The sequence below is a fragment of the Plecotus auritus genome (genome assembly GCF_963455305.1).
Source record: "Plecotus auritus genome assembly, chromosome: 5".
NCBI classification, from domain to species: Eukaryota; Metazoa; Chordata; class Mammalia; order Chiroptera; family Vespertilionidae; genus Plecotus; species Plecotus auritus.
In genome coordinates, this window is record NC_137776.1 from 10,140,338 (window position 1) to 10,165,718 (window position 25,381).

The window sequence follows — 25,381 nt, forward strand, 5'->3', positions numbered from 1 at the left end:
GTAAATATCTAGTGATGGAAATTCAGGCATTAGCCAACAGGTGTCGGGAGTGTTTTTTTGGTTGAGTGGACCTTGGGACTCCTGGAATCTCTCTAGACTCGCAGGGGTCCTCAGACTTTTTAAACAGGGGGCCAGCTCACTGTCCCTCAGACTGTTGGAGGGCCGGACTATAGTTTAAAAAAAAAAAACTATGAACAAATTCCTATGCGCACTGCGGGCCCGGGACGAGTCGGCTGCTAAGCAGGACAGGCAGCGGCACCCGGCGGGCCGGATAAATGTCCTCGGCGGGCCGCATGTGGCCCGTGGGCCGTAGTTTGAGGACCCCTGCGTCTAGAGAAACATGCCTCCACCCGGGATCTTGCCTAACCCAGGAAGACAGGTGTGCACACACTTGTCATTTGCACGTAGAGACTGGCAGAGAACCCAGAAGAAAGAACCCTGACCTTTCGTGGAGAAAGGGTTACCTGGATCTCCCCTGGGACCCTCAAGGATCTCCTGGAGCTGAAAGTGAAGCACCCGGAAGCGCCTCTCGTCGTGGGCAACACCTCACTGGGTGAGCAAGTGCAATGGTTCTCATGCCGCCATTAATGCCAAGCTGCACTTACACCCCTACTCTGCTCTCATCTCCAGGCACTGCCTTTTTAGGAGAAAAGCCTCATCCTTTAAAATAAAAATACTGTATGTTAATTTATTACAAAATATATAATGACATTATATATAAATAATATACTTACATATGATTATTCATATCTATAATAATAAAAGCATAATATGCTAATTAGACCGGACATCCTTCTGGACGACCTTCCAGACGAAGCCCGGGTCCCAGGTGCCAGAGGGAAGCAGTTGCCAGCAGCCGGGAGAAGGAAGGCCTACTCTTGCAAGAATTTTCGTGCATCAGGCCTCTAGTATAATATAATATGTTTGTATTATACTTTTATATTATTGCTATAATATATATAATTCATATATGTATAATTTATATATAATTACTAGAGGCCCAATGCACGAAATTCATGCAAGAGTAGGCCTTCCTTCCCCCGGCTGCCGGCACTGGCTTCCCTCAGGCATCCGGGACCCGGGCTTCCCTCCTCCAGCCGCCAGCAGGCACCCAGGACCAAGGCTGGCTTCCCCTGGGCCGCCTGCAGGTACCCGGGACCCAGGCTGGCTTTCCTCCGGCCCCAGCTTCATCAGGAAGGACGTCCAAATGACGTCCAGAAGATGTCTGGTCTAATTAGCATATTACCCTTTTATTATTATATATCATATCATATCATATCATATCATATCATAATGGTCTCCAAAGTTGAAGACTCTAGGAGTATTCAGGGTAACCCCTTGAGGTGTGGGAGGGAAAGTATTACAGGTTTGAGGGTTGTTGTTTTTTTACCATTTACTCTATCTTGTTCTTTTTTATATTATTTTTGCAAATAGTAGATATAGTAGAATTTTATTCAGTATGTATGGGTATATTAACAATGTGCAGCCAGTTATCATCCACACCCAGTCTAAGAACGAGAACTTGACCACGAACTTTGAAGGCCCTGTGGGCCCTCCCTAACTCAACCCCTCCCCTTCCCCTGCCCTCCATCCTCCCTTCCCCTCCTTCCCCTCCCCTCCCTTTCCCTCCCTTCCCCTCCCCTCCCTTTTCCTTCCCTTCCCTTCCCTCCTCTCCCCTCCCCTCCCCTCCCCTCCCCTTCCCTTCCCTTTCCTTCCCTTCTTCTCCGAGGCACTCATCAGCCAGAATGTGGGGCTGGTCAGTCCCTTCCATGTTTTTACAGGTTTACCACATAAACTTCAATCCCTAAGCAAGACATCATTTAGTTTTATGTACTTTTTGAACTTGACATAATTACATTGACACGGTATTATGCTTCTGCAGTTTGCTTTGTTCATTGCACATTCTTGAGCTGAGATTCGCCCACATGGTTGCGTGTAACTGTGCTAGATTTCATGGTATGACTGTGACACAATTGACTCATCCATTCTATTGTTGAAGAACATGGAGTGCTTTCCAACAATAGCTTTGAATATTACAGATATTCTAATATATGTCTCCTGGTGCCCACATGCAAGAGTTTTCTAAAAACCTCTCATCCATTTTACTTCCCATTTTTATATAACCATGCAGTGAGTGTATAAATAAAAACATATACTGGGAGCATATGTGCTATAAATTTACTTGGCTGGGTATATGCCACTGCTTTCACATCTATATACATGTATGGTCAATTTTTAAATTAGTATCTGAACATTTTTATGAAAAACATCCAATGCCCCAAAAAAGGCATTTTCTCTTTCCTAACTCTCTCTATAATATATATATATATATTTACTTTTCAGGACCTGCAATGAAATCTCAAGGACATGTTCACCCAATTCTCCTCTCTCCTGCTAGGATTTCAGAGCTGAGTATGGTGTCTACAACAAGTGAGGGTGAGTTCCTGGTGTTCTTATAAAACATCAGTGATCCAATCCCTGCACTAAACTTCCACTTGCCAAATAGTTTGGAAACTCCTCATATACTTGTCTTGTCTGGCCTATTTCCAACTCTTCATCCTTTTTCTGATGTGCTGTACATCCCACCATGACGCTTTGCTATCAAAATCTTAGCACAGAATATGAGGTATTCAGATAACATCATTCAATACCTTGTAGTCCCCTGCAGGACTCTTGCCCGTTAGATGGTGACCTAGAGACAATACATTTGCAGTGTCACTTGGATGGGAAGACAGCAAGAGAGAACGGCTGTTACCCATCAGTTGACTGAATGGTCAATTCCAGGGACTGAGGATATTTGCAGGGTGAAAGCAGGAGAGAAATGTTGTCTGGCACTCAAATACTATTTTGTCTCCTGGGGACAATGGCAAGAGGCCAAGTGGGACAAAGTGGGAACACCTAGGCAAGCGCCCTGGTCACTTACAACATCCGTAAGAGCCCACTATGTGCAGATATCATCAGGCAAGGTGGCTCTCACAGCATAGAAGGAAACATGCAAGACGTTACCCTCAAGATGCAAAGTTCCTTTGACAAAAGGAACTTTATTTTACTCTTTTCTGCATCCCCCAGAGGTTCTAGCCTATAAGTAGATGCATATGAATACTGTACATGCATATAAGTGCTTAGTCATTGACTTACTGGGGGAAAAACACACACAAATGAATGAATGAGTTGGTCAGGAACTTGAATTTGGGATGCAGAGGAAATGATAACTTCCTGAACTTCAGCAACAAGGAGGTTGGCTGAACTGAAAGCAGGCCATGGTGTGTTTGTGGGGGTCAGTGGTGGGCATTGGAGGGGACCTGCCTTGGCTGTATCACTTCCATCCAGGAGGCCTAGCTTCCTGGCTTTTAACCATCGTCAGCCAAGCTTAGACTGTGCTGCAGACCAGCAAGCCCGCCTTCCCTAGCTTCACCCCAACCATGTGCAAGGGAAGGGACCCTTCCTGGTTTTGCTCAGCACCAGGGCTTCCCAGCTTCGGCCTTCGACTACTCAGGCAGCACACCTGCATGCCACTCAGAAAAGGAGATGAAGAGAACCATCTGCCACCCTGAAGCTGGGTTTGTTTTTTTCCGGATATTGATTTTAAGCTGCTTATTAAGAAACCAGACTCAGAGGGAACCTTTGACCCGCCCCCTTTCCTGCCCAAGAGATTCAGACAGAGAAACCTGCTTCAGGAAGGAGAGCTTAGGAGGTCACGCTGGCCTGAATTAACTGTGGTAAATAGAGGTCTTCAGACAGGGGCCTGGTAGCCAGATACCCGCTGTGTCTATTTTTTTTTCTGAGTCGCCTAGCAAGAATTCTCCTGCCATGTGTGTTCAGCTCTCCCTTAACCACCAGTAAATCGCCCATGCTCATTTCTGAAATCTAACACCTCATTCTCCCCCTTTTCTCCTTTGTCCACATGTCTTATATACCCAACTAGAGGCCCGGTGCACAAAATTCATGCACAAGGGGGGTGTCCCTCAGCCCAGCCTGCACCCTCTCCAATCTGGGACCCCTTGAGGGATGTACGACTGCCTGTTTAGGCCCGATCTTACTGGGACTGCTGGCTCCCAACTGCTTACCTGCCTGCCTTCCTGATTGCCCCTAACCACTCCCCTGCCAGCCTGTTTGATGCCTAACTGCTCCCCTGCCAGCCTGATTGCCCCTAACTGCCCTCCCCTGCAGGCCTGGTCACCCCTAACTGCCCTCCCTTGCAGGCCTGGTGCCTCCCAACTGCCCTTCCCTACTGGCCATCTTGTGGTGGCCATCTTGTGTCTACATGGGGGCAGCCATATTGTGTATTGGAGTGATGGTCAGTTTGCATATTACTCTTTTATTAGATAGGATAGAGGCCTGGTGCACGGGTGGGGGCCAACTGGTTTGCCCTGAAGGGTGTCCCGGATCAGGGTAGGGGTTCCCTTGGGGTGTGGGGTGGCCTGGGCAAGGGGCCTGTGGTGGTTTGCAGGCTGGCCACGCCCCCCGGCCACCCAAGCGGAGGCCCTGGAATCTGGGATTTATTTATCTTCTATAATTGAAACTTTGTAGCCTTGAATGGAGCCAAACCTCCTGCTTGCTCTGTGGCAGCAGCCATTTTTTGGGGGGATTCATTTATCTTCTATAATTGAAACTTTGTAGCCTTAAGTGGAGGCCTGGGCCAGCCAGGGTATGTGGAAAGCTTGGCTTCCTCCATTGCCAGGGAAACCCAAGCCTCCTGCTTGCTCCATGGCCGCAGCCATCTTGGTTGGGTTAATTTGCATACTCGCTCCTAATTGGCTGGTGGGCGTGGCTTGTGGGTGTAGCTGAGTGGTGGTTAATTTGCATATTACTCTTTTATTAGATAGTATGGAGCCTCGCCATCTTTGGAAAGTTTTGCCTATGTGAATTCTCCATATGCATATATTAAAACTTGATTTTTCTCCTGTTAAACTGTTAATTTAATTATTAGCCCAGCCTAGGGAAAGTTAGAAGATGGGAGGAAAAGTATTCATTTTTTTTTTTGCTCTTACAGAGAGTGGAGGAAGAGAAAATAGTAAAACGGGTGGGTTGGGAGTTTAGACAACTAGTTTAAGCACAAGGTTCAGATGGAAAGCCCTTCCCTAATCTTCACCCCAGGCACCCACATTTTCCAAACTGCTCTTTAGCACCACAACCCTGACCTCAAACAGATCTTAGAATAAGTACCTGGAAATCAGCTGCTGTTTGAAAAAGGGGAAAGCTTTTCCGAATCCTTCCTATCACTGAGCCCCTTATACCTGCCCCTGAGGGGGTTCTTCAGGGCAAAACTCGCAATCCTCCGTGTAACTCCAGGCCCTCATGTGATAGATGAGGAAGCCGAGAAGCAAAGGGACCATGCACTTGACCAAGGTCTCTAAACCGGCTGGTGGCCAAGCCACAGGTCTCCCGCTTCCAAATCAGAGCTCCTTTGTTACTGCCATTCTCCGTCCCCCAGGCCCACCCCCAGGCCTGTGAGATTGGCTATTGGAACGGACCACTCAGTTTGGATTCTGCCGGTAAATTAGAGCCAGATTCTGCAATCTGAGGAAACAAATCCGTGCCTTCCTGGGGCCTCTTAAAATTAAAGTGTGAGTGCCCTCTAGTGGCCTCCAGCGATGTTTCCCAGGATTCTCAATCTTTTCCTAAGACCCAAGAGTGAAGGCTGGTGGGGCAGGGTAGTCTGGAGCCACATGTGCCCCCCACCCCACCAGCACCCCGGAAAATAAATTCCTGTGGTGGCATATGTTTGTTCAAATGCTGCATGCTAACCTATATCATGTGCATGTTTAGCTCACTATACCTTTTCCCCTCAAAGTCTTTAGCACAGTAAGTGCTCCAGAAAGTCACCGCATCTTTATCCCACAGACGCAGGAACTCCGAGAAGCATGAGTTAAAACAAAACCCACATCCTGAGACTCAATCCAAGTTAAAGTTCTTCAACTGCACTGAAATACAAGCTAGATTTTGTGACCAAAGGTGGCATACAACATGAATAAAGGACAGTGAAGAGAATTCTCTCCATATAGTGGTGTCTTGCTTAGCACCAAGTAGAGGGTGATGTGAGCAATGGAAATGGCCAAACTAAAGTCCCTGCGGATTGTCTGGCCCTGAAATGCCATCAGGTGTATCCCCCTTAATTACAAAACATCTTTCTATAGCTTCACTGCGGTTACTCAGGAGGAGGTCATGGAAAGTTCTAGTAGGTCTGCTGCCTGCTAGTTGTTCCTATCCTTCCTTCTCTCTAGCTTCCAGTCCCTTGCATCTGTTTGAACAAGAATGTAGACCAGCCCTCGCTGGTTTGGCTCAGTTTATTGAACGTCGGCCTGCAGACCGAAGGGTCCTGGGCTCTATTCCAGTCAAGGGCACATGCCCTGGTTGCCGGCTTGATCCCCAGTAGGGGGCATGCAGAGGGGGCCAATCAGTGATTCTCATCATTGATGTTTCTCTCTCTCTCCCCCCCCGCTTCCTCTCTGAAATCAGTAAAAATATATTTAAAAAAAAAAGAATATAGCCCAACTCAGGTGTTCTAACCTGGCTGCACTCTGAGGAGAAGTACCTCGGAGCCTTTGAGAAAGCCCAAGGCCCAGAGATTCTACTAAGTCGCTCTGGGAAGGGGCATCTGTGCTGTTTTCGAGATCCCGGTGATTCTCTGTGCAGCCAGCGTGGAGAGCCGTGTGCTAGACGAACACTCAGGCTCTGGCGTCATGATGACAATTCAGCGGCTCCTCCCAGGTCCCCTGTAAAAACCACTTGCTGCCCTAACCGGTTTGGCTCAGTGGGCAGAGCGTCAGCCTGCGGGCTGAAGGGTCCCAGGTTCGATTCCGGTCCAGGGCATGTACTTTGGTTGCAGGCACATCCCCAGTGGGGGGTGTGCAGGAGGCAGCTGATCGATGTTTCTCTCTCATCGATGTTTCTAACTCTCTATCCCTCTCCCTTCCTCTCTGTAAAAAAATCAATAAAATATATTTTTTAAAAATGACTTGCTTTCCAGGACTGACCATAGGCGCCTGCTGCAGCCTGGCCCAGGTGAAGGACATCTTGGCTGAGAGGGTGTCGGAGCTCCCGGAGGAGAAAACGCAGACCTACCGAGCCCTCCTGAAGCACCTGAAGAGCCTGGCCGGCCAGCAGATCCGGAACATGGCGGTATGTCCTCCGGCCCAACCATCGGGCGCAGGCACCCAGGTCTCAGTCCCACCGAAATGCTGAAACCGGCATGGGCAGAACCTGTATGCACCAGGGTCTCAGCAGGCACGATAAATAAACGTGTCATAGTTCACAAACATTACTTAATAACAGCTGTCAAGGAGGATTCTAAGTCAGGTTGAACCCAACAGCCTAGTTGCACTGTGGGTAGGAAAAGGACTTCGTGGTTTTCCTGATTGTATGAGAAAACTGTCAAAGAACCCAATTTCGCCTAAGGCTGCATTACCGGAAGCATGGGGCCTAAAAGAAGGAGGACAGCCTTCTCCGCTCCAGGCGGTTAGACCACAGCTGGAGTGCCATGCTCAGCCCTGGGAAACACAGTTTACGGTCGGGTTGTTTATGAGAAAGCAGGAAAGACATGGTTAGGTTTTCAAAACATGCGTGCTCCCTCTCCTACATACCCCAAATGTGTGTTAGAGACCCTTGGGGTACAGAGAATTGGGGAAGGAGCACCTGTTTCCTTTGAAAAAGCTCTTCCAGTGATTTCAAAATCCCCGACAAGAACCCCGACGCCCTGGAGCCTGGCAAGGCGATGGTGCAGGAGAGAGGGGGGCTGGCCACCTCTTCGGGAAGAGGACGGTGGGGGTGGGACAGTCAGAGGGACCGTGCGAGCTGCCTTCAAATATTTATCGGCTCCAGAGGGCGATGGATTCACTTCTTATGATCAAAGGGATGGAAGTATGACCGACAGGAGGCCGATTTCAACTCAGTGGAAGCGAAAACTTTAAAATCAAGTTGTCCACAGAGGAACTGGGGTTCCCTGTCCTCACCAGTGTTACCGCCCAAACCACAGCAACACGGGTGGTCACCGTGGACTCCGTCACTAGGAGGGGCGGAGGGTATTGAGGTGAATGGCCAGTCATTGCTCCCCCAAGTTCTGAGACACTACAGGCTCAACCCACTCTGAGTGGGGTCTCCCCAAAGGAGGAAGGAGGCACCCCCTCTCAATGGTATGGGTGCCCAGCACCTTGGCATGCTCACGTGAATTCTGCCATGAGGCCAAGGCTGGGTGGGCGGTGGGGGGTTCAGAACGGGCCGCTGAGCCTCGCTGCTGGGGTTTGAATCCCACTCCGGCCCCCTCTAGCTGGGAGACCTCGGTCAGGCGTCACAATTTCTCTGCACCCAGGGTCTTCATCCGTAGAATGACTCTGTGGAAACGACATCGATCTCACAGGACTGCTGTGAGGATGCGTGAATGTGTGTGAAAAGGAGGACAGCAGGTGGGACCCACCAAAAGCCGCGGGAGTGTGGGTTACCATCCCTGCCTCTCGGGCGCCTGGCCTGCCAGGCAGTGTGACCTGAGTGCCCCTGGCCCTTTCGCATAGGCAGGTGCCTGCGGGCAGAGGGCGTGAGGGTGGACTGGCCCGGGCTGTAACTCTCTCCCCTCAGTCCTTAGGGGGACATATCATGAGCCGGCACTGCTCTTCGGATCTGAACCCAATCCTGGTGGTGGGCAACGCTACCCTCAATCTGATATCCGCAGGTGAGCTACCCCAGAACGCTCCGAACGGCACCTAAGGGTTCCCTGTCCTTTCTTAAAGGGCCCTCTTTACGTCGGAGCCCGTGTCTCTGGCTCTTGGTGCCCCGCGGGAAGCGCAGGCTCCCGCAGGAAGGCACGTGGGTGGGGAGGCTAGAGCTTCCTTCTGGCACTGCCCCACAAGCACAGACTCCCGCCCTGGAACCCAGCCTGTCTGATTTCCAAATGGGTGCACTCCCCTCTTCCCCCTCAGGCCGGCTCCCCAGGGCCTCTAGCTCCTGCTCCCCATCCCTTCTCCCCTCCTTCATGCACAGCCCATCACACCCCCACTCCGGCCGTCCACCCCACTCAGCCCATCCACTATTTACCCCGCCGTGGGCTGACACAGGCCCGGGCGCTGGGGGTCAGGGGGAGCAATCACAGCTGCCCCGTGTGAACTTCACGGCTGAGTCCGACCAGGAGTTCTATCCCAGGCCCATCCCTGATCGGTGGGAGCCCAGAGGGTAGGGAGAGCCGTGGGGGCAGGAGAACAGCTCTCCTGTCCCCATCAGCTTTGCATGGGGCCCGCGGAGGGGCTTCACCCCTTTGGCTGAGTCCTCCGGCCTGTGGTCCAGGACGACCCCAGTTGACCCCCAAAGACCAGGAGAGAAGAGACAAGACTCTGGGGCGTCAGGATAGAAAGGGCAGCTGGGCCCGCAGCAGCCACCAGCCGCAGGAGTGGAGGGTAACTGGCGTGTCCTCCTGGGCTGTTGCTTGGTCGTTACCCCGGCTTCAGGTCTCTGTCCTCCCCGCTCTGCGAAGCACCCGCCCCGGAGCACAGCCCCCCTCCAGAAGGCCAGGACGTGGGCTCGCTGATCAGCCCCAGGAGGGCCAGCGGTCAGGGGGGATCCCTGGGAGCTCCCGCCTCCTCTCCACGCCTGTTCCAGTCGGCAGGGTGCTGCTTGTGCCAGGAACGGGACCCCGTCAGGGTCTCAGGCTGTGGAGTGATCTCCTCCATGCACCTCCTGTGGCTCCACAAACCCCCTTTTATTTTATTTTTTTATTTTTTTTAAATATATTTTATTGATTTTTTACAGAGAGGAAGGGAGAGGGATAGAGAGTTAGAAACATCGATGAGAGAGAAACATCAATCAGCTGCCTCCTGCACACTCCCCACTGGGCATGTGCCCGCAACCAAGGTACATGCCCTTGACCGGAATCGAACCCGGGACCCCCGAGTCCTCAGGCCAATGCTCCATCCACTGAACCAAACCGGCTAGGGCCACAAACCCCCTTTTAAAGCTTGAGGGGACCGTTCAGTGATAGCGATGGGGCTGGAAGGAGGTTTTGTGCATTAAGAGCGTAGGTGTCGGGCTTAGGAGCCCAGAACAGCAGCAAGAACAAAAGGCAAACCCCAGGGTTGGAGCTCTGTTCACAAACCCTGTCCCAGCATCAGGTGCGCCCTTCCCTTGACCGCAGAGTTGACAGAGTTGGTTTAATTAACCGGCCTCTGCTGAACAGTGCAACCCCCACAGGCCCGGCAGGGGGGAGACTGGCTCCCACAGCTCCTGTGCGATGGGGTGGATGTCCTGCAGCTGCCACCACACCCACATTCCCCCCATCCCCCCCCCCGTTCCCCCACCCCCATTGGAGGGACAGGGGAGTCCTGACTGTCACACGCTCTGCCCCTCGTCACTTGGTGCTGAGCGGGGTGCCCTCCTCTCTGCCGCTGCTCCTTGTTGCCTCTGCAAAATGTCATTTCCCTCAACAGGAGGCGCCCGGCAGGTCCCGCTAAGCGAGCACTTTCCTGGTGGGTTGGCAAGTGCAGACCTCAAGCCCGAGGAGGTTTTGGCATCTGTGCATGTCCCTCACTCCCAGAAGGTACGGCTGCCTGCCGCTGCTGGGAGCTGCTTTCCTGCGGGAGTCATGATTCCTGCTCCCTGGACGCAGCCCCAGGCCAGGGCAGCCCGGGGGGGTGGAGGGTGTTGTTGCAGCTGTGGGGTGCGGCTGCTGAGGCTGCGGTCGGCCTGCTTCCTCCTGCTCTCTGACCCACTCCGGAGGGGAGCCTCCCTGGCTGGGGAGTGAGCGTCTCTGCGGGACCCACAGGGACATGGAGGCTGGGCCGGGCCTCCACCTCCCCGCTCCAGCCAACCCCACGGTTCAGAGAAGGTGAGGCCTCCAGACACCCGCCCACTCAGCATCCCTGGGGGTGATGCGGCCACCCCCCAGCTATGCGGGGGCCTCTGTCCTCACTCTCTGTCCCCTGTGCCTCTCCCCAAAACTGTCTGAATCCCAGAGGACAGTCTTCCCAGAGAAGGCAAAACCACACACACACACATTCACACTCACACTCACACTCACACACACTTACACACATTCACACTCACACATATACACTCACACATACACTCACACACAGTCACACACACACACTCACATACATTCACACACACTCACACACTCACACACACACACAACACACTCACACACACACAACACACACACACATTCACACTCACTCACACACACTCACTCACACTCACACATACACTCACACACAGTCACACACTCACACATACACTCACACACAGTCACACACACACTCACACATACATTCACACACACTCACACACACACACACTCACACACACAACACACTCACACACACATTCACACTCACACACAGTCACTCACTCACACATACACTCACACATACACTCACACACAGTCACACACACTCACACACTCACACATACATTTACACACACTCACACACTCATTCACACACTCACTCACTCACACAGAACACACTCTCACACACACAACACACTCACACACATTCACACTCACACACACATTCACACTCACACTCACTCACACACTCACACACACACTCACTCACACACACACTCACACACACAACACACTCTCACACACACATTCACACTCACACACACACTCACTCACACACTGACACATACACTCACACACAGTCACACACTCACTCACGCACATACACTCACACACACTCACATACTCACACACACAACACTCTCACACACACTCACATCCAGTCACACACACTCACACACACAACACACTCTTACACACACACTCACACACATTCACACCCACCCACACTCACGTACACACTCATATGCACACACACACACTCTCTCACACACACTGATCAAAAGCTGGGTTGTGCAGGAAGTCTTGGAGTAAGGCATGCTGTCAGCCATGCATGCCCTCCATTCATGTTTCCTGTGGAGTGAGCACTCTGAAGTGTGTTCCGGTCTAATGAGCCTCTGTGTAAAGGCCCAGGCAGAAGACCTCACAGAAGAACACGGCGCCCTCGGGGCCACACAGCTGGAAACACACTGGGGACTCAGGCCACCTGCTGTGCCCCACGTCAGCGCCAGGGGTCCCGGTGCCGAGGGGCCCCGGGGCAGCATCGCCTCCTGACTTGCCCCTGACACAGGTCCCCCAGCCCACCGCTGGGAAGTTCATGCCGCCGCTCCTGAGCCGTCACAGCGGAACGGGATGGTTCCTGCAAACCAAGGAACGCGGCCGGGCCCTTTTGCACGTTGGGCAGATCCCATGGGAAAGCACTGGTGCGGAGCCCGACCCACAGGGGGCTGAGCTTCGGCCTGTGAGCGAGGAGGCCGCGGTCCCTTTCCCGGTCAGGGCACATGTCCGGGTTGTGGGCTCGGTCTCCATTGGGGGGCATAGGAGGCAGCCGATCCCTGATTCTCTCCCATCATTGGTGCTTCTGTCTCTCCCTCCCTCCCTCTCTGAAACCATATATATTTATTTATATATATATATATATATATATATATATATATATATATATATATATATTTATATTTATATTTATATTTATATTTATATTTATATTTATATTTATATTTATATTTATATTTATATTTATATTTATATTTATATATTAAAAGCAAAGCAAAGCACTGGTGCTGGGAGGGCCCTCCATCCTCGCAGGGGACACGGGGCCTGAAGACTCCGGAGAAGGGCACCTGGAAAGATGACACATGGAAAGTGGCCAGCCGTTCTGTCCTGGCCTCAGAGGAAAGGGGTGCAGTGACCCCATTCCTGGAGGAGACCGGGCATGGGGGGGCGGGGGGGTTGCCGAGGACACTCCTCGGTTTGAACGAGAAGGCAGCCAAGTCACCCTCAAACGGTGCCTGCCGAGCTCCTTTGTGTGCTTCCCGCTGGGGCCAAGAGATTAATCAGTGGCGCCGAGAAGCAGAAACCGTGCTCTGAGGCTGACACCGAGCAGCTCCCGATGGCCATGGCGTTTGCCTCCACAGGGGGAGGTGGTGGCGGCCTTCCGACAGGCGCAGTGCCAGCACAACGCCTGGGCCCACCTGAACGCTGGCATGCGGGTCCTCCTCAAGGGGGGCACCGACACCATCGAGGACCTGAGCATCGCCTTCGGGGGGCTCGGGGTGGCCACCATCAGCGCCCGCCAGTCCTGCCAGCAGCTCCGAGGGAGGTAAGCAGTGAGCCCCGCGCCCAGGGGTGGATGGACGTCAAAAAAAAAAGGGGGGAAATTTGGCTCAGGCTAGTGTTGGTAAAGCCTGGGAAATGGAAACTCCTGTGTGTGGAAGCACTGCCTGTTCTTTCCATGGTTTTGCTAAATGAATCGGGCCTTTCTTGACGATGATTAAGTGGGTGGCACTTTTTGGGAGAGGAATACAACTAAAGTGGCGAGGACTCCTCCAGCCCAGGCTCTTGTGACACCAGGACTCCAGCAAACGCACACCCGGCAGCGTCCGCGTGGCACCTGCACCCCTCTGCCCGGGGGCCAGCTGTCTCTTCCTCGGTGAAAGCCACGTCCCAGTCTGAGTCTTGTCCAGTTCACCATGGAACTGGCCCTCGTGGCCTATTTATTTAATGCCAGGTACAGCCTGCTGTGACCCTCGGCCCACTCCTTGCCTCGGTGTTCCTGAAGGGCTTGGTTAGGTGGTTTCTAGACTCCCTGCCAACTCAGTAAAGCCCTGGCCAGTTTTCTCAGTGGTTTGAGCATTGGCCCACACACTGAAGCGTTGCCGGTTCCATTCCAGGTCAAGGGCATGTACCTGGGTTGCAGGTTGGATCCCTGGCCAGACTGAGGTGCCTGCAGGAGGCAACCAATTGATGTGTCTCTCTCACTTCGATGTTTCTCTCTTCCTCTCCCCTTCTTCTTCTTCTTCTTCTTCTTCTTCTTCTTCTTCTTCTCCTCCTCCTCCTCCTCCTCCTCCTCCTCCTCCTCCTCCTTCTTCTTCTTCTCCTTTCTGTCTCCCTCCCTTCTACTGTCTCTAAAAAAATCAATGGAAAAAGTATCCCCAGCCTAGCCAGTGTGGCTCAATGGTTGACCATCGACCTATGAACCAGAACTAGATGGTCACAGTTCGATTCCCAGTCAGGGCACATGCCAGGGTTGCAGGCTCAATCCCCACCCCCCGCTCAAGTATGGGACCTGCAGGAGGCAGCCAATTGATGATCCTCTCTCATCATTGATATTTCAATCTCTCTGTCCCTCTCCCTTCCTCTCTGAAGTGTATATCTTACCTAATAAAAGAGAAGCATGCAAATTAACCATCACTCCGCTACACCCACAGCCAATCAGAGTGAGTATGCAAATTAACCCAACAAAGATGGAGGTTAATTTGCATATGCAGGGCGCAGCGGCTTGAAGCCTGCTATGAGGGGAAGGGGGGCGGTGGAGGAAGCTACTGGAGTGGTGCTTCAGACAGAATCGAGGACTTGCTGACTCCAGGCGGCCGGGGAGTGGGGACGTGCTGGCTCCCGGGCGGCCCAGGGTGGCTGAGAGTGAAGCCAGGGGAAGGAAGGCCTATATTTGCACGAATATCGTGCAACGGGCCTCTAATATATATATATATATATATATATATATATATATATATATATATATACACACACACACATATATATCCATCCATCCATCCCCAGGTGAGGATTAATTTAAAAAAATAATAAAATAAATAAATAAATAAATCCTATATAATAAAAGGGTAATATGCAAATTGTCCCCTTGACCAGGAGTTCGACCAGGGGGCAAGGCCAGCCCACCAACCACCCTCAGCCAGTCCCCCCAGCTGGCCAGACCCCGCCCATTCAGGAATTCATGCACTGGGCCTCTAGTAAATAAGTAAAAAGGACTCCGGAGTCTCTAAATGACCATCAAGCAACATTGTCAGGCACCCTGACTGGTCCCCTGCTGCCTCCATCCCACCAGGCACTGGAACGAGCTGATGCTGGACGAGGCCTGCCGGCTGCTCCTGGACGAAGTCTCCCTCCCAGGCTGGGCTCCGGGGGGGATGGTGGAGTTCAAGAGGACTCTGGTGGTCAGCTTCCTCTTCAAGTTCTACCTGGAAGTGCTGCAGACACTGAAGCCGCTGGCAGAGCGGCCCTCTGCGCCTGTAAGTGCTCACACTTGCCCGGCTCCTCGCAGCCTTTAGCTCCCTCCCAACTTGCCCACCACTTCTGCACACTGTCCTGTGGGCGGCCTGGGCCATGGCCTGCGCCTGTTCTGGGTCACAGCCAGTCAGTTCCCAGCCATCCCGCCTCCCAGATTCCGGGGGCTCCAGGCGCCAGACTGTCTTCAAGCCACAGATGTTTACCGCGTGCCCTGCGCAGTGAAACATTATGGTGGCCCTGCCTCGGTGTGCAATTATTTTTCTTTCAATATCACTTTGGAAAGTATAATCACACGTAATGAAATGCACCTGTTTAAATTCAGTGAGTTTTGACCAATGTGTAAACCCACAGAGCCACCACCTCAAACAACATACAGGGCATTTCCATTTCCCCAAAATGTACCCTTCTGTCCCCTTACTGTCAACCCTCCCACCCATGCCCCCAGGCAACCAAATTCCAACTTCAATATGGAGTGTAAAATAAAATTTTATTTTTCTAAAATACTAAAATGTATTTACATGCTAATATTGAAGTAGCTTCTTGCTAGATTTTTCTGATTGTAAATTTCTGGAGTAATTAAACAAAACAAAACATTGTCTCCCTCCCTCCCTTCCTCCCTCTCTCTTCTCCTGACTATGATCACAACTCTCTCCCTACCTTGTACCCCCTGACCCCCAACTCCCCCCAGCAGCTCAGCGTTCCTAAAGTGTCTGATTCTCATTTACTCAGATGAAGACCCTCACCAGCCACATTCCCCAGGAATTTAATTTCTGAATTAAGACACTTGATGTGTTTAGTGACATACAGAGGGCCTCCCATTTTACTTCTCTCCCAGAAAGCCGAGTAGCTGAGAAAAGCAATAGGCTATGGGCTCTCGTGTGTACAGTGAACTCCAGCTCCTTCTGGGATGGCTTACCTGGCCCCCGTTTTCTGGCTTCTCCCTCTGCAGGGGCTCATGACAGGCCTCTCTTCCTTCTCAGGGTCACCTGAGGATCCGCTTCAAACCAGTTGGTCCAGTTCCTCCTTACAGGGAGAGAGAGGGAGGGCAAGAAGCTTTCATCCAAAGTAAAACCCTGTAGGCGATGGGGATCTGGGTTATCCACCCTACACTGACCGGGCAGTTTTGTGGGTACTGTGGCCAAGTCGTTTTTGCATAAACCAAGGCCCAGCTTAAACTCAGACTAATCAGTTTATCGGGATTGTTTTGAATCTTCGCCCAGGACGGCCTTCGATATCCTGAAGTCTCAGACCCATTCCTAAGTGCGCTGGAAGATTTCTCGGTCACAGTGCCCCAGGGAGTCCAACAGTACCAGGTCAGTGAGTTTAATTTAACGGAAACTTAGACACCAAGAGATAAGCGGTAGCTGTGCGAACAAGCAAGCCGTTCAGAGTGGCAATTTCAGTCCTGACGCTGTGTTTTTGCTGCACACTGGCCCTTTGATTTGTCCGGGGCTGAACCGACCCGGAGCAGTTTGACCATCTAATAACTGACGATCTCTTCAAACTATCCCATGATGTCCTTTGGGCATTGGTTTGAAGAGCCGCTCAGCCTGGTGTGGGGGAAGGACAGCACAGGAGAGGAGCAAGGTTCAGCCTCCAGCCCTGATTGCAAAACCTTTCATCTCGTCAGCAAGTAACTGAGCCCTCCCTCCTCGCAGGACAGCTTGGAAAATGTCTACAATTATCTAGAGCACAACCCCTCCTCCAACCCCGTCTCCACACACCACACACAGATCTTAGTCCCAGAGCGAACATTCGCGCCATTGCCTTACACGCCCAGGGACGTTTCTACGCCCCTTGGAGGGCAGCCAAGGCACTTAGTCTGGATCTGGGTGGGCTCCACGGACATTTGCTACCCCCTCCCCCACCAGAGGTCCTGCTTTGGGCGTAGATTTTGTTCCCTCACCCTCAGGAATTACATCACTTTAGCCTTCATCACCATGATCCCTTTACATGTGAACAGGTTGATTACTGGGGAAGTCAGAGAGCAGGACAAGGAGACAGACCCCTGAATTCCAGAAGAAAGGGGTACAGGGGTGCTGCTTAGAAGAAGAAGATGCCAAAATGAGAAACGGGGGTGCCCCTTCACCTATTTCACAATTTTGCCAAAAAGTTGGCCCAGCCTAAGGTATTGCCACATAACTGAAAGGAACATTTCCCAGTGTAGTTACATCATGAAATTGTCATGCTCTTTGTCGGACCTACTCCAGGGTTTGTTGCCCAAGGGTGACTGTGTGTTCTCAGTCCTGAATCAGACGTGTTCCAGGCCACTTCTGAAGGTTGAGCTTTTCCAGGGCAACTCTTGTCTTTTTCTGTAGAGTGTGGATTCTCGCCAACCCCTCCAAGACCCAGTGGGACGTCCCATCATGCACCTATCAGGTCTCAAACATGCCACAGGTGAAGCCATATTTTGTGATGACATCCCCAAAGTGGAAAAAGAACTTTTCATGGCCTTGGTGACCAGTACCAGAGCCCATGCAAAAATTATGTAAGTAAGTGAAAAGCTTTCAAAAAGCCTTTTAAACACACATGATGAGTTTTAGTGACACCCAGGGAGCCTTCCCATTTTACTGCTCTCCCAGAAGAGCCAAGGAACTGAGGATTTCCTCGGAAGAATGTGGCAATTCTTCTGCAATGTCCTAAACCCAAAGGACCTAAAATAGAGAGAGTAAAAAAAAGATCACACACAAAAAAGGAAAAAGAAAAGGTCACACACACAAGAGAGAGAGAGAGAGAGAGAGAGAGAGAGAGAAAGAAAAGGTCACTAGCCCCCGGAGGAGGAAGGGAGAGTATCTGGAAATGAGCGCCATGGAAGAGAAGACAAAAATTGTAGCTGTGGGTTTCTTGATTCCTTTGTAACCTCACAGTGCCCCAGCTCCCTGCTGAAGCCCCAGGCAGGGCTCAAAGGAATAAGTAGAGCTGATATTCAACTGGTGATAAAATACTGAAATACTTCATTACTAAATGGTAAATGGCCATGTCCTAAGCTTCCTAAGGACGCCCCTTGCAACAGGCACACTGGCCCATCTGACAGCTCCCCTCCCAGCAGCTAAAATGTTACCCCCGGCCCAGCAGAGGGCCTCCTGATCAGGGCCTAAGCTGGACCAGTTGTTACATATTTTTATTTCCAACCAGGCTCTATCCCTCCTTCAGGTTTGGGACCCTCAAAGCTTGCTGATTTCTACCTCTTAAATATTTCCCTTTTTCAGATCAATTGATTCGTCCAAGGCCCTTGAACTACCTGGGGTGGTTGATGTGATAACAGCTGAAGACATTCCAGGCACCAATGGTACTGAAGATGAGAAATTGTTGGCTGTAGATGAGGTATAGAATATGCCTTTCCATGAGTTGTGTAGATAATCACCAAGGCACCCCCTCCAGCCAACTTTCCATGGCCTCCCAGCCCTCTCTGCCAATGGGGGTAGAGGTGCCAGTTCTCCCAGCTTCTTTCTATCCCTAACATCTTTATTCAGACAGGCCTACACTTCTGGAGTCAGGAAATCTATAATAATAAAAGCATTATATACAAATCAACCGAATGGCCGAACGGCCTTCCAGACGACCTTCCAGACGAACCTGGGACTGCGAGGGCTGAGGCAGCCAGGGCTGCAAGAGCCTACCCTTGCACGAATTTTGTGCATAGGGCCTTCTAGTAACATAATAAAAAGTAACGTCATTATAGAAAAAGAACTCCTAGTTTTCCCACTGCGTGCTCTTGAGTCAATTTATCCTCATCTGGAAAATGCAGGAACTGACCTGTGTCAGGATAGAATAGAAAAGTGTAGAAAGGAGAGTACAAAAAACACAGCCACTCCCTGTTATTTACACTGAACTCCTTCTTTTCCTGGATCAGCCCCACCCCTCCACCTTCCACTTACCTCACACACTCCAGTTTAAAAAAGTTGCTCTTGCCATCTTTGACCTTTAGCCAATTCAACAATCATTCACTGAGTTCTTGTGTCTGGAGCCAGACTACTTTGGTTCATGTCCCAGCTCTACCACTCACTCACTGTGTGTCCTTGGGTGGCATCAGCTGTAAGATGAGAATAGTCATAGCACCCACCTCACTGTGTTGTTGTGAAATTTAAATGAGTTAATACATGTGAAGTGTTTACAACAGTGCTTGGTACATGAAGGATCTCAGTGTCAGCTGTTATTGCCACATCTCAATGACTGTTTCTCCCATAGCCTTGGCATGAATCACTGTTCTTTTGGTTGAACTCCAGATAAAGTTGGCTGTCACTTAGGACCTGTATTATCTACTAGGGCTGACATACAAAATACCACAGACTGAGTGGCTTCCAAAAACAGAAATTTATTTTCTCACAGTTGTGGAGGCTGAAAGTCTATGCTTAAGGTGTTGGCAGGTTTGTTTCTCCTGAGGCCTCTCTTTCTGGCTTGCGATGGTCATCTTCTCCCAGCATCCTCACATGGCCTTTTGTCTGTGTGTGAGCCTCCCTGGCTTCTCCTCCTCTTCTTGTAAAGACATCAGTCCTATTGGTTTAGAGCTCCACCTTATGACCTCATTTAACCTTAATTATCTCTTTAAAGGCCCTATCTCCCATACACTCATATTGAGGGGTTAGGGCTTCAACACATGAATGGGGGTAAAGTGCCATGTTCTACAAAAAATACTTTCCTTATCTTCAAACTCTAAAATGACACCACAAAGGCAATACATGTGAACCTAACTTGACAGGACAGAGCAGATTCAGGTCACAGCCAATTTCACATTCACTCTGGAGCTTACATTCATTGAGTAAAATGGCCAATGGAAACATCTGTATTATTTAAATTATTTTTTAATTCAAAAATATTTTCATGTGTTAACCAAGCACATACAGTTGAATGTGACTTCAAGGCGGTTATCATTTCTCAATGATGACAACGAAGATGCCACTGGTAAAGTTGAGCTTAAACCTACTCCTACCCAGAATTTTCTACCTGCTTCATGCATGTACTTTCCACAGGTACTTTGCGTGGGTCAAATCATCTGTGCTGTGGCTGCAGAGACAGATGTACAGGCAAAACGTGCAATTAAAGAGATAAAGATCACCTACGAAGATCTGGAGCCCGTAATCTTCACCATCGAAGTAAGCTGACTGGTCTCTCCCGTAAGGTTATAGATTAAAAGTACTTTATCATCCTTAGCAAGAAAGTCAATGGCTTTAAAGCTATTGGAGAGTAAGAATGCAGAAGACAGGTGCCTTCTGAAGTATGGAAAACGACCTTGGGTCTGACAGTAAGGCTAGGATCAGCTATCAGTAGGTCAATTCACAGAACCTCAGAATGGCTCCCAGTCTTCTTGTGTGAGTTCGTTCATGTTATTATCAGAAAGAAAACAAAGAACTAGAGAAGCCCTGTGAGATATGTCAAATCTCAAAGAAATGAACAAACTTCCTACAATGTCTATTGGGCTTTCTTGCCCAGAAATGCGTTAGGACTTGAGTCTTCTCCCTCAACACGGCCTTTTCTTTCAGATCTCTGAGTTAGAGGTTCTTGTACATGAGCTACCTAAGTCTCACACCAGTGCTTTTCTTCAGGGAAAAGGTAAAAAGGGAATGCCCAGAACCTCGCCCAGACTGCATTTAGGCCTATCATCTGTTCCCTAGAGATCCACATTGAAAATGAAAAATGAGTAGTGATCATCCTGGACCATCAGAGTGCCTCCAGATTGCAATTCTTAATGTTTCTCTAACTCTTGTTGGTTTCCTCTGCAATCTAGAAGACATTCTCTCCAACATCCCATCTCTGCCGCAAGCCCACTACTCTAGTACTTCCCTGCCTGCAGGACTCCTTTGATGTGTCCTAGCAGATTGCAATTTGGGGAGTTTACTGGCTTTTTATTAAGAAAAACACTGCCAGTGGAAGAAGCATACAAAAAAATTGGCTTTGTGTTTTTTTCCTGTCACTTAGGATGCCATAAAACACAACTCATTCCTATGCCCTGAAAAGAAACTTGAACAAGGAAACATTGAGGAGGCATTTGAAAAAGTTGATCAAGTTATTGAAGGTAAGAGACTCAGGATATTTGATGGGATCTTTGGGGGATTCTACTCTGAAGTAGACATTGAGGGCCTGTGATTTCCTCTTGGTGCTTTGCCAAATTTCTCTTAGATCTCTTCTTTCCAAAGTGTGTGTGTCTGTGTTGGTTTTAAGTGTGGGAGGGGTAGGGAGCAGCAGAATAAATAGAAGAAAAACTCCTAAGATTTTGAAGTGTCAAGGGCAGAGTGAGGAACAGAACCAGACACGTTCAACTTGTTATCCAGAACTGTAATCTCTGAAACAGATTGCTCTCAGTTGACACAGGACAAATGCCTGACCCATCAGTTCCTCAATCAGGACAAATCCAGGCTGGCCAGTCCACCACATCTTACTTGCTTTTGAATTCCCCAATATGACCATTTCCAACCAGTGTGCACCTTCAGGAATTTCCCTGTGTTTGCACCTAACAGGAGAGGTCCATGTTGGAGGACAGGAACACTTTTACATGGAAACACAAAGAGTGCTTGTTATTCCAAAGACAGAGGACAACGAACTGGACATCTATGTGTCAACACAGGATCCAACCCACGTGCAGGTGAGGACCAGGGCCGCCCCCACCTCTGCAACTTCCTGTCTATCATGGCCTTCAACCCCCACTGCCTCAGAGTTGGCAGGCATTTACTCAGAATACAAGCATTGGACATCAATGGAGAGCTAAGACCCCAGGACCCCTTTTTTTCCTGGTCTTGTGAAGTCACTTTAGATTTAGAGAGAACATTCAATGGCAGTATGCTTAAATGAACTCTGTGCTTGGATGACAACACTAAGTTATATCTGTACTTGATTTTTCTCTAAGATAATTATTACAGTTAACCTGTGGAGTAAACACCTCACTTTATAGCACATTTTCATTTCCCCAGCCATAAAGTACTCGAAGTTTTAGCTGCAAATACTTCTTCTTCTTCGGGAGGTTGCTGGAGTTTGCTGTTTCTCACCTTGTTGGGACATTGAGTTTAGGCATTTGTCTTGGAGTTCAGCTTCTGACAGGAACCCAGGACGGTTTCTTCTGACAGTTTCCCTTCTGGAAAATGCCATTTTTCTGCTGGAAAGGCTGTGTTCTGTGGCAATGACCCATGTTTATGACCTCAATGGGGCTACACAAGACACAGATTGTCAGTCTTTTTTTTTTTTTTTTACACAGTAGATGTCGATGGATTTTGCAGTGATGTTGTGTTTCAGGAAATCAAAGTCTTCTTTACCATTTCATTCTTGTAAAACTTTCCCAATATCTAACTTTTACAGAAAACAGTGTCTTCTACTTTAAACATCCCAATCAACAGGATCACCTGTCATGTAAAACGAGTGGGTGGAGGTTTTGGCGGGAAAGTAGGAAAATCAGCTGTGTTCGGAGCTATTGCAGCTGTGGGTGCCATCAAGTAAGTGCATTTGGGGATACAGAAGGGTGTAAAATGTCAGAGCTGAGAGCCGATCAGTGGCCTGAGAGGCACTTGGCTGTTGTCATAACCACCTGCCATCCTTGGGCAACTCAGCCTCCTGTCTCTTTTTCTTTTTAATTGTAGATATAATACCCACCCTCCTGGAGTTATTAGAAAAGTCATATGTAGATAGACGTATGCTAATTTCCTATGAAGAGGAAAAGTGGTATCAGTAGCTGAACACCTCCAGGGCCAGGGTTGTCCTGACCCTGAGCTTCAGAAAAGGTGATCCATTTAAAAGTGGGGCAAGTAACTGCCCAAGTAGAGTGCCAAGTGGGAGAATGCTCCCTCACTTTTCCTTCCTACTCTCAGCTGCAGGCAGGGGGGGTGAGGGAAGAGAGACCCCCACCATTTGCCTCCTCCCTGCACCTGGGGAGAGCTGGCCTTTCAATGTGTGCTCAGAGGACAGATGACATCCTCAAAGAGAGCTCCCAGGCTCACCTCCATGGACAGCTCTCTGTTCGTGCTGTGCATGGTGTTGGCTTTTCTAGTCCTTGGTTTTGTTTTGGTTTTGGTTTTTTATTTTGGTTTTGGGTTGTTGTTTTTTTTTGTACTTTGTCAGAGCTCCAATCAGCCTGTAAATGTCCTTTAGCAGCTTCTGTATAGTTCAGAGCTAGGAACCAAGACATTTAGTGTCTCCTTCCATGATGAGAGATAGGAAAAAGCAGGATCTGAATCTCATCTCCAATTCTTTTCATAATGAACCTCTCTCTATTCACATCCACCAGGGACCCAGCAAGGAAGAATCAATTTGTTGTATTCCCACCAGGCTTTGTGCTGTTAAGATTTCCCAAGCATAATTGCACATTAGAATCATCTTGGGAACATTTAAATCCAATTGCCTAGGATGCCCCATACTGGCCCAACCATTATTATATATTTTTTTAAACTTTCCTCCCTGGTTGGGTGGTTCAGTTGGTTGCAGCACTGTCCCATACACCAAAAGGTTGTGAGTTAAATTCCTGGTCATGGCACATACTCAGGTTACAGGTTTAATCCCATAGGTCAGGGTGCATATGGGAGGCAAGCCATTGATATTTCTCTCTCTCTCTCTCTCTCTCTCTCTCTCTCTCTCTCTCTCTCTCATCAATAAAAGCATTTTTAAAGCCTTTCCAGTGGTTCTACTGTGCAGCCAAGTGTGGGAAACACCATCTTGTTTTTTCTTCTTCTTCTTTTTTTTTATTTTATTTATTTTATTTTTTTAATAAATCTTTATCAGATTATTATAATTGTTTCTCCTTTTTCCCCCCATAGCTCCCCTCCACCCAGTTCCCACCCCACCTTCTGCCCTTACCTCCCCCCACTGTCCTCATCCATAGGTGTATGATTTTTGTCCAGTTTCTTCATGAACCCCCCATACCCCTTTCCCCCTGAGAATGATCAGTCCACTCGAGAAACACCATCTTAAACAACCTTGCCTTAGCACACTCCTGCCTTGTGTTAAGTGGTCCCCAGAGGAATGCCCTCAAATTGCTAGTAATAAGAGTCTCCTCAGGTCATAGAAATTTCTGCCTCCCTATCCCAGACCCACAGAATCAAAACCACCAGGAAATGAACCCAGAAACTGAACATTTAACTGATGCTCCAGTGGTCCTCACCATTAAAAAAGACCAGGAAACCCTACACTAGAATTATGGTTTTCAACATGTACCTAAAGACACCTGCATCAAAATTGCTGAGGGAAATGCAGATTCCAGGGCCCCTCCCCAACCTATTGCTAAAGTGCTAAGGCTCAGGAATCTGCATTTCACCAGCACTCCAGAGGACTCTTCTGCACTCCAAAGTCCCGGAGTCTCTGCCCCTGAGACACAGAAAGGCTGAAGCTCCTAGCTCCCCAGGGGCCCAGCTTGGCCAACATCATTGCAGTCCCGGTGAAAATAAAGATCCGAATCCTGACACATCCTAAGACAAGTGTTGGCCTTTGCTTGAAGTTGTGTTGTTAAGTTTGCATTTATCTGTTCACACTCTCCTTTGTTACTAGTGGTGAGGATATGCAAAAATGACTGGATGTGGATGATTGTCAAATTTAAAGCCATAACAACACAAGTGAACTGCCATGTGACATTAATCACTTTAGCTAGATCTGAATTATAGACCACGGAGACAATAGTAATTTAGTTGTACATTAGATCAATGCTTCACACAGTGTATGCACTCAATGAATGTATATGGAATGGATGGATGATTAAATGAATGATTGGACAAAATGGATTGGAGAGCAGGTAGAGGATGGATGGGTAGAAAGGTAGATAGATGGATGGGTGGGTAGGTAGTTAAACAAGGGGATGAATAAATAGGTGGATGGATACTAGGTGAGTAGATGGTAGATAGATGGGTGGGATGCAGAATCTGACTAAGATTTGTTGTCCTTAGAACTGGTCACCCTGTTCGTCTTGTTCTTGATCGTGAAGATGACATGTTAATAACTGGGGGAAGACACCCATTATTTGGAAAATATAAAGTGAGTATTAAAGATGAAATTATTGAAATACTTCATTCTCTTCTATTGTTTTGATTTTGTTGAAGTCTAAAAACAATTATCTTAGCATCTAAAATATTCAATGAGGATGCTGTGTATCTGAATACTCATAACATTTTTGTGAGGAATTTTTAATAAATCGAGTGTAGAATTATGAAATTGAATAATAAAAATACATGATTAAAAATGCTAATGTTTCCTCAGTGACAAAAACCTGGAAGAAGCTACAAATATTGTTATACTAAACTTCACTCTACAAGTGTTTCCACTAAGTGGTTATGAAAATGTCATTAAAATTATTTGAAAATAGGAAAAAATAATCCACTAACAAGTGAAATAATT

At 49.0% G+C, this 25,381-nt stretch overlaps 1 protein-coding gene across 1 annotated transcript in view; it reads left to right on the forward strand.

Moving 5' to 3' along the window:
• The window catches only part of LOC308248109 (aldehyde oxidase 2), a gene marked incomplete at its 3' end in the record, with an annotated part of 67,307 nt that overhangs the window by 17,255 nt on the left and 24,671 nt on the right, over positions 1–25,381 (forward strand). Inside the window, exons 9-23 of the mRNA XM_080668114.1 lie at positions 409–553; positions 2,344–2,436; positions 6,971–7,122; positions 8,572–8,665; positions 10,410–10,519; positions 12,967–13,151; positions 14,898–15,081; positions 16,300–16,392; positions 17,398–17,567; positions 18,289–18,403; positions 20,050–20,172; positions 20,996–21,092; positions 21,535–21,659; positions 22,367–22,500; positions 24,934–25,021. Of these exons, the coding sequence (XP_080524240.1) occupies positions 409–553; positions 2,344–2,436; positions 6,971–7,122; positions 8,572–8,665; positions 10,410–10,519; positions 12,967–13,151; positions 14,898–15,081; positions 16,300–16,392; positions 17,398–17,567; positions 18,289–18,403; positions 20,050–20,172; positions 20,996–21,092; positions 21,535–21,659; positions 22,367–22,500; positions 24,934–25,021 (1,908 nt within the window). The remainder of the gene's footprint in view (positions 1–408; positions 554–2,343; positions 2,437–6,970; positions 7,123–8,571; positions 8,666–10,409; positions 10,520–12,966; positions 13,152–14,897; positions 15,082–16,299; positions 16,393–17,397; positions 17,568–18,288; positions 18,404–20,049; positions 20,173–20,995; positions 21,093–21,534; positions 21,660–22,366; positions 22,501–24,933; positions 25,022–25,381) is intronic.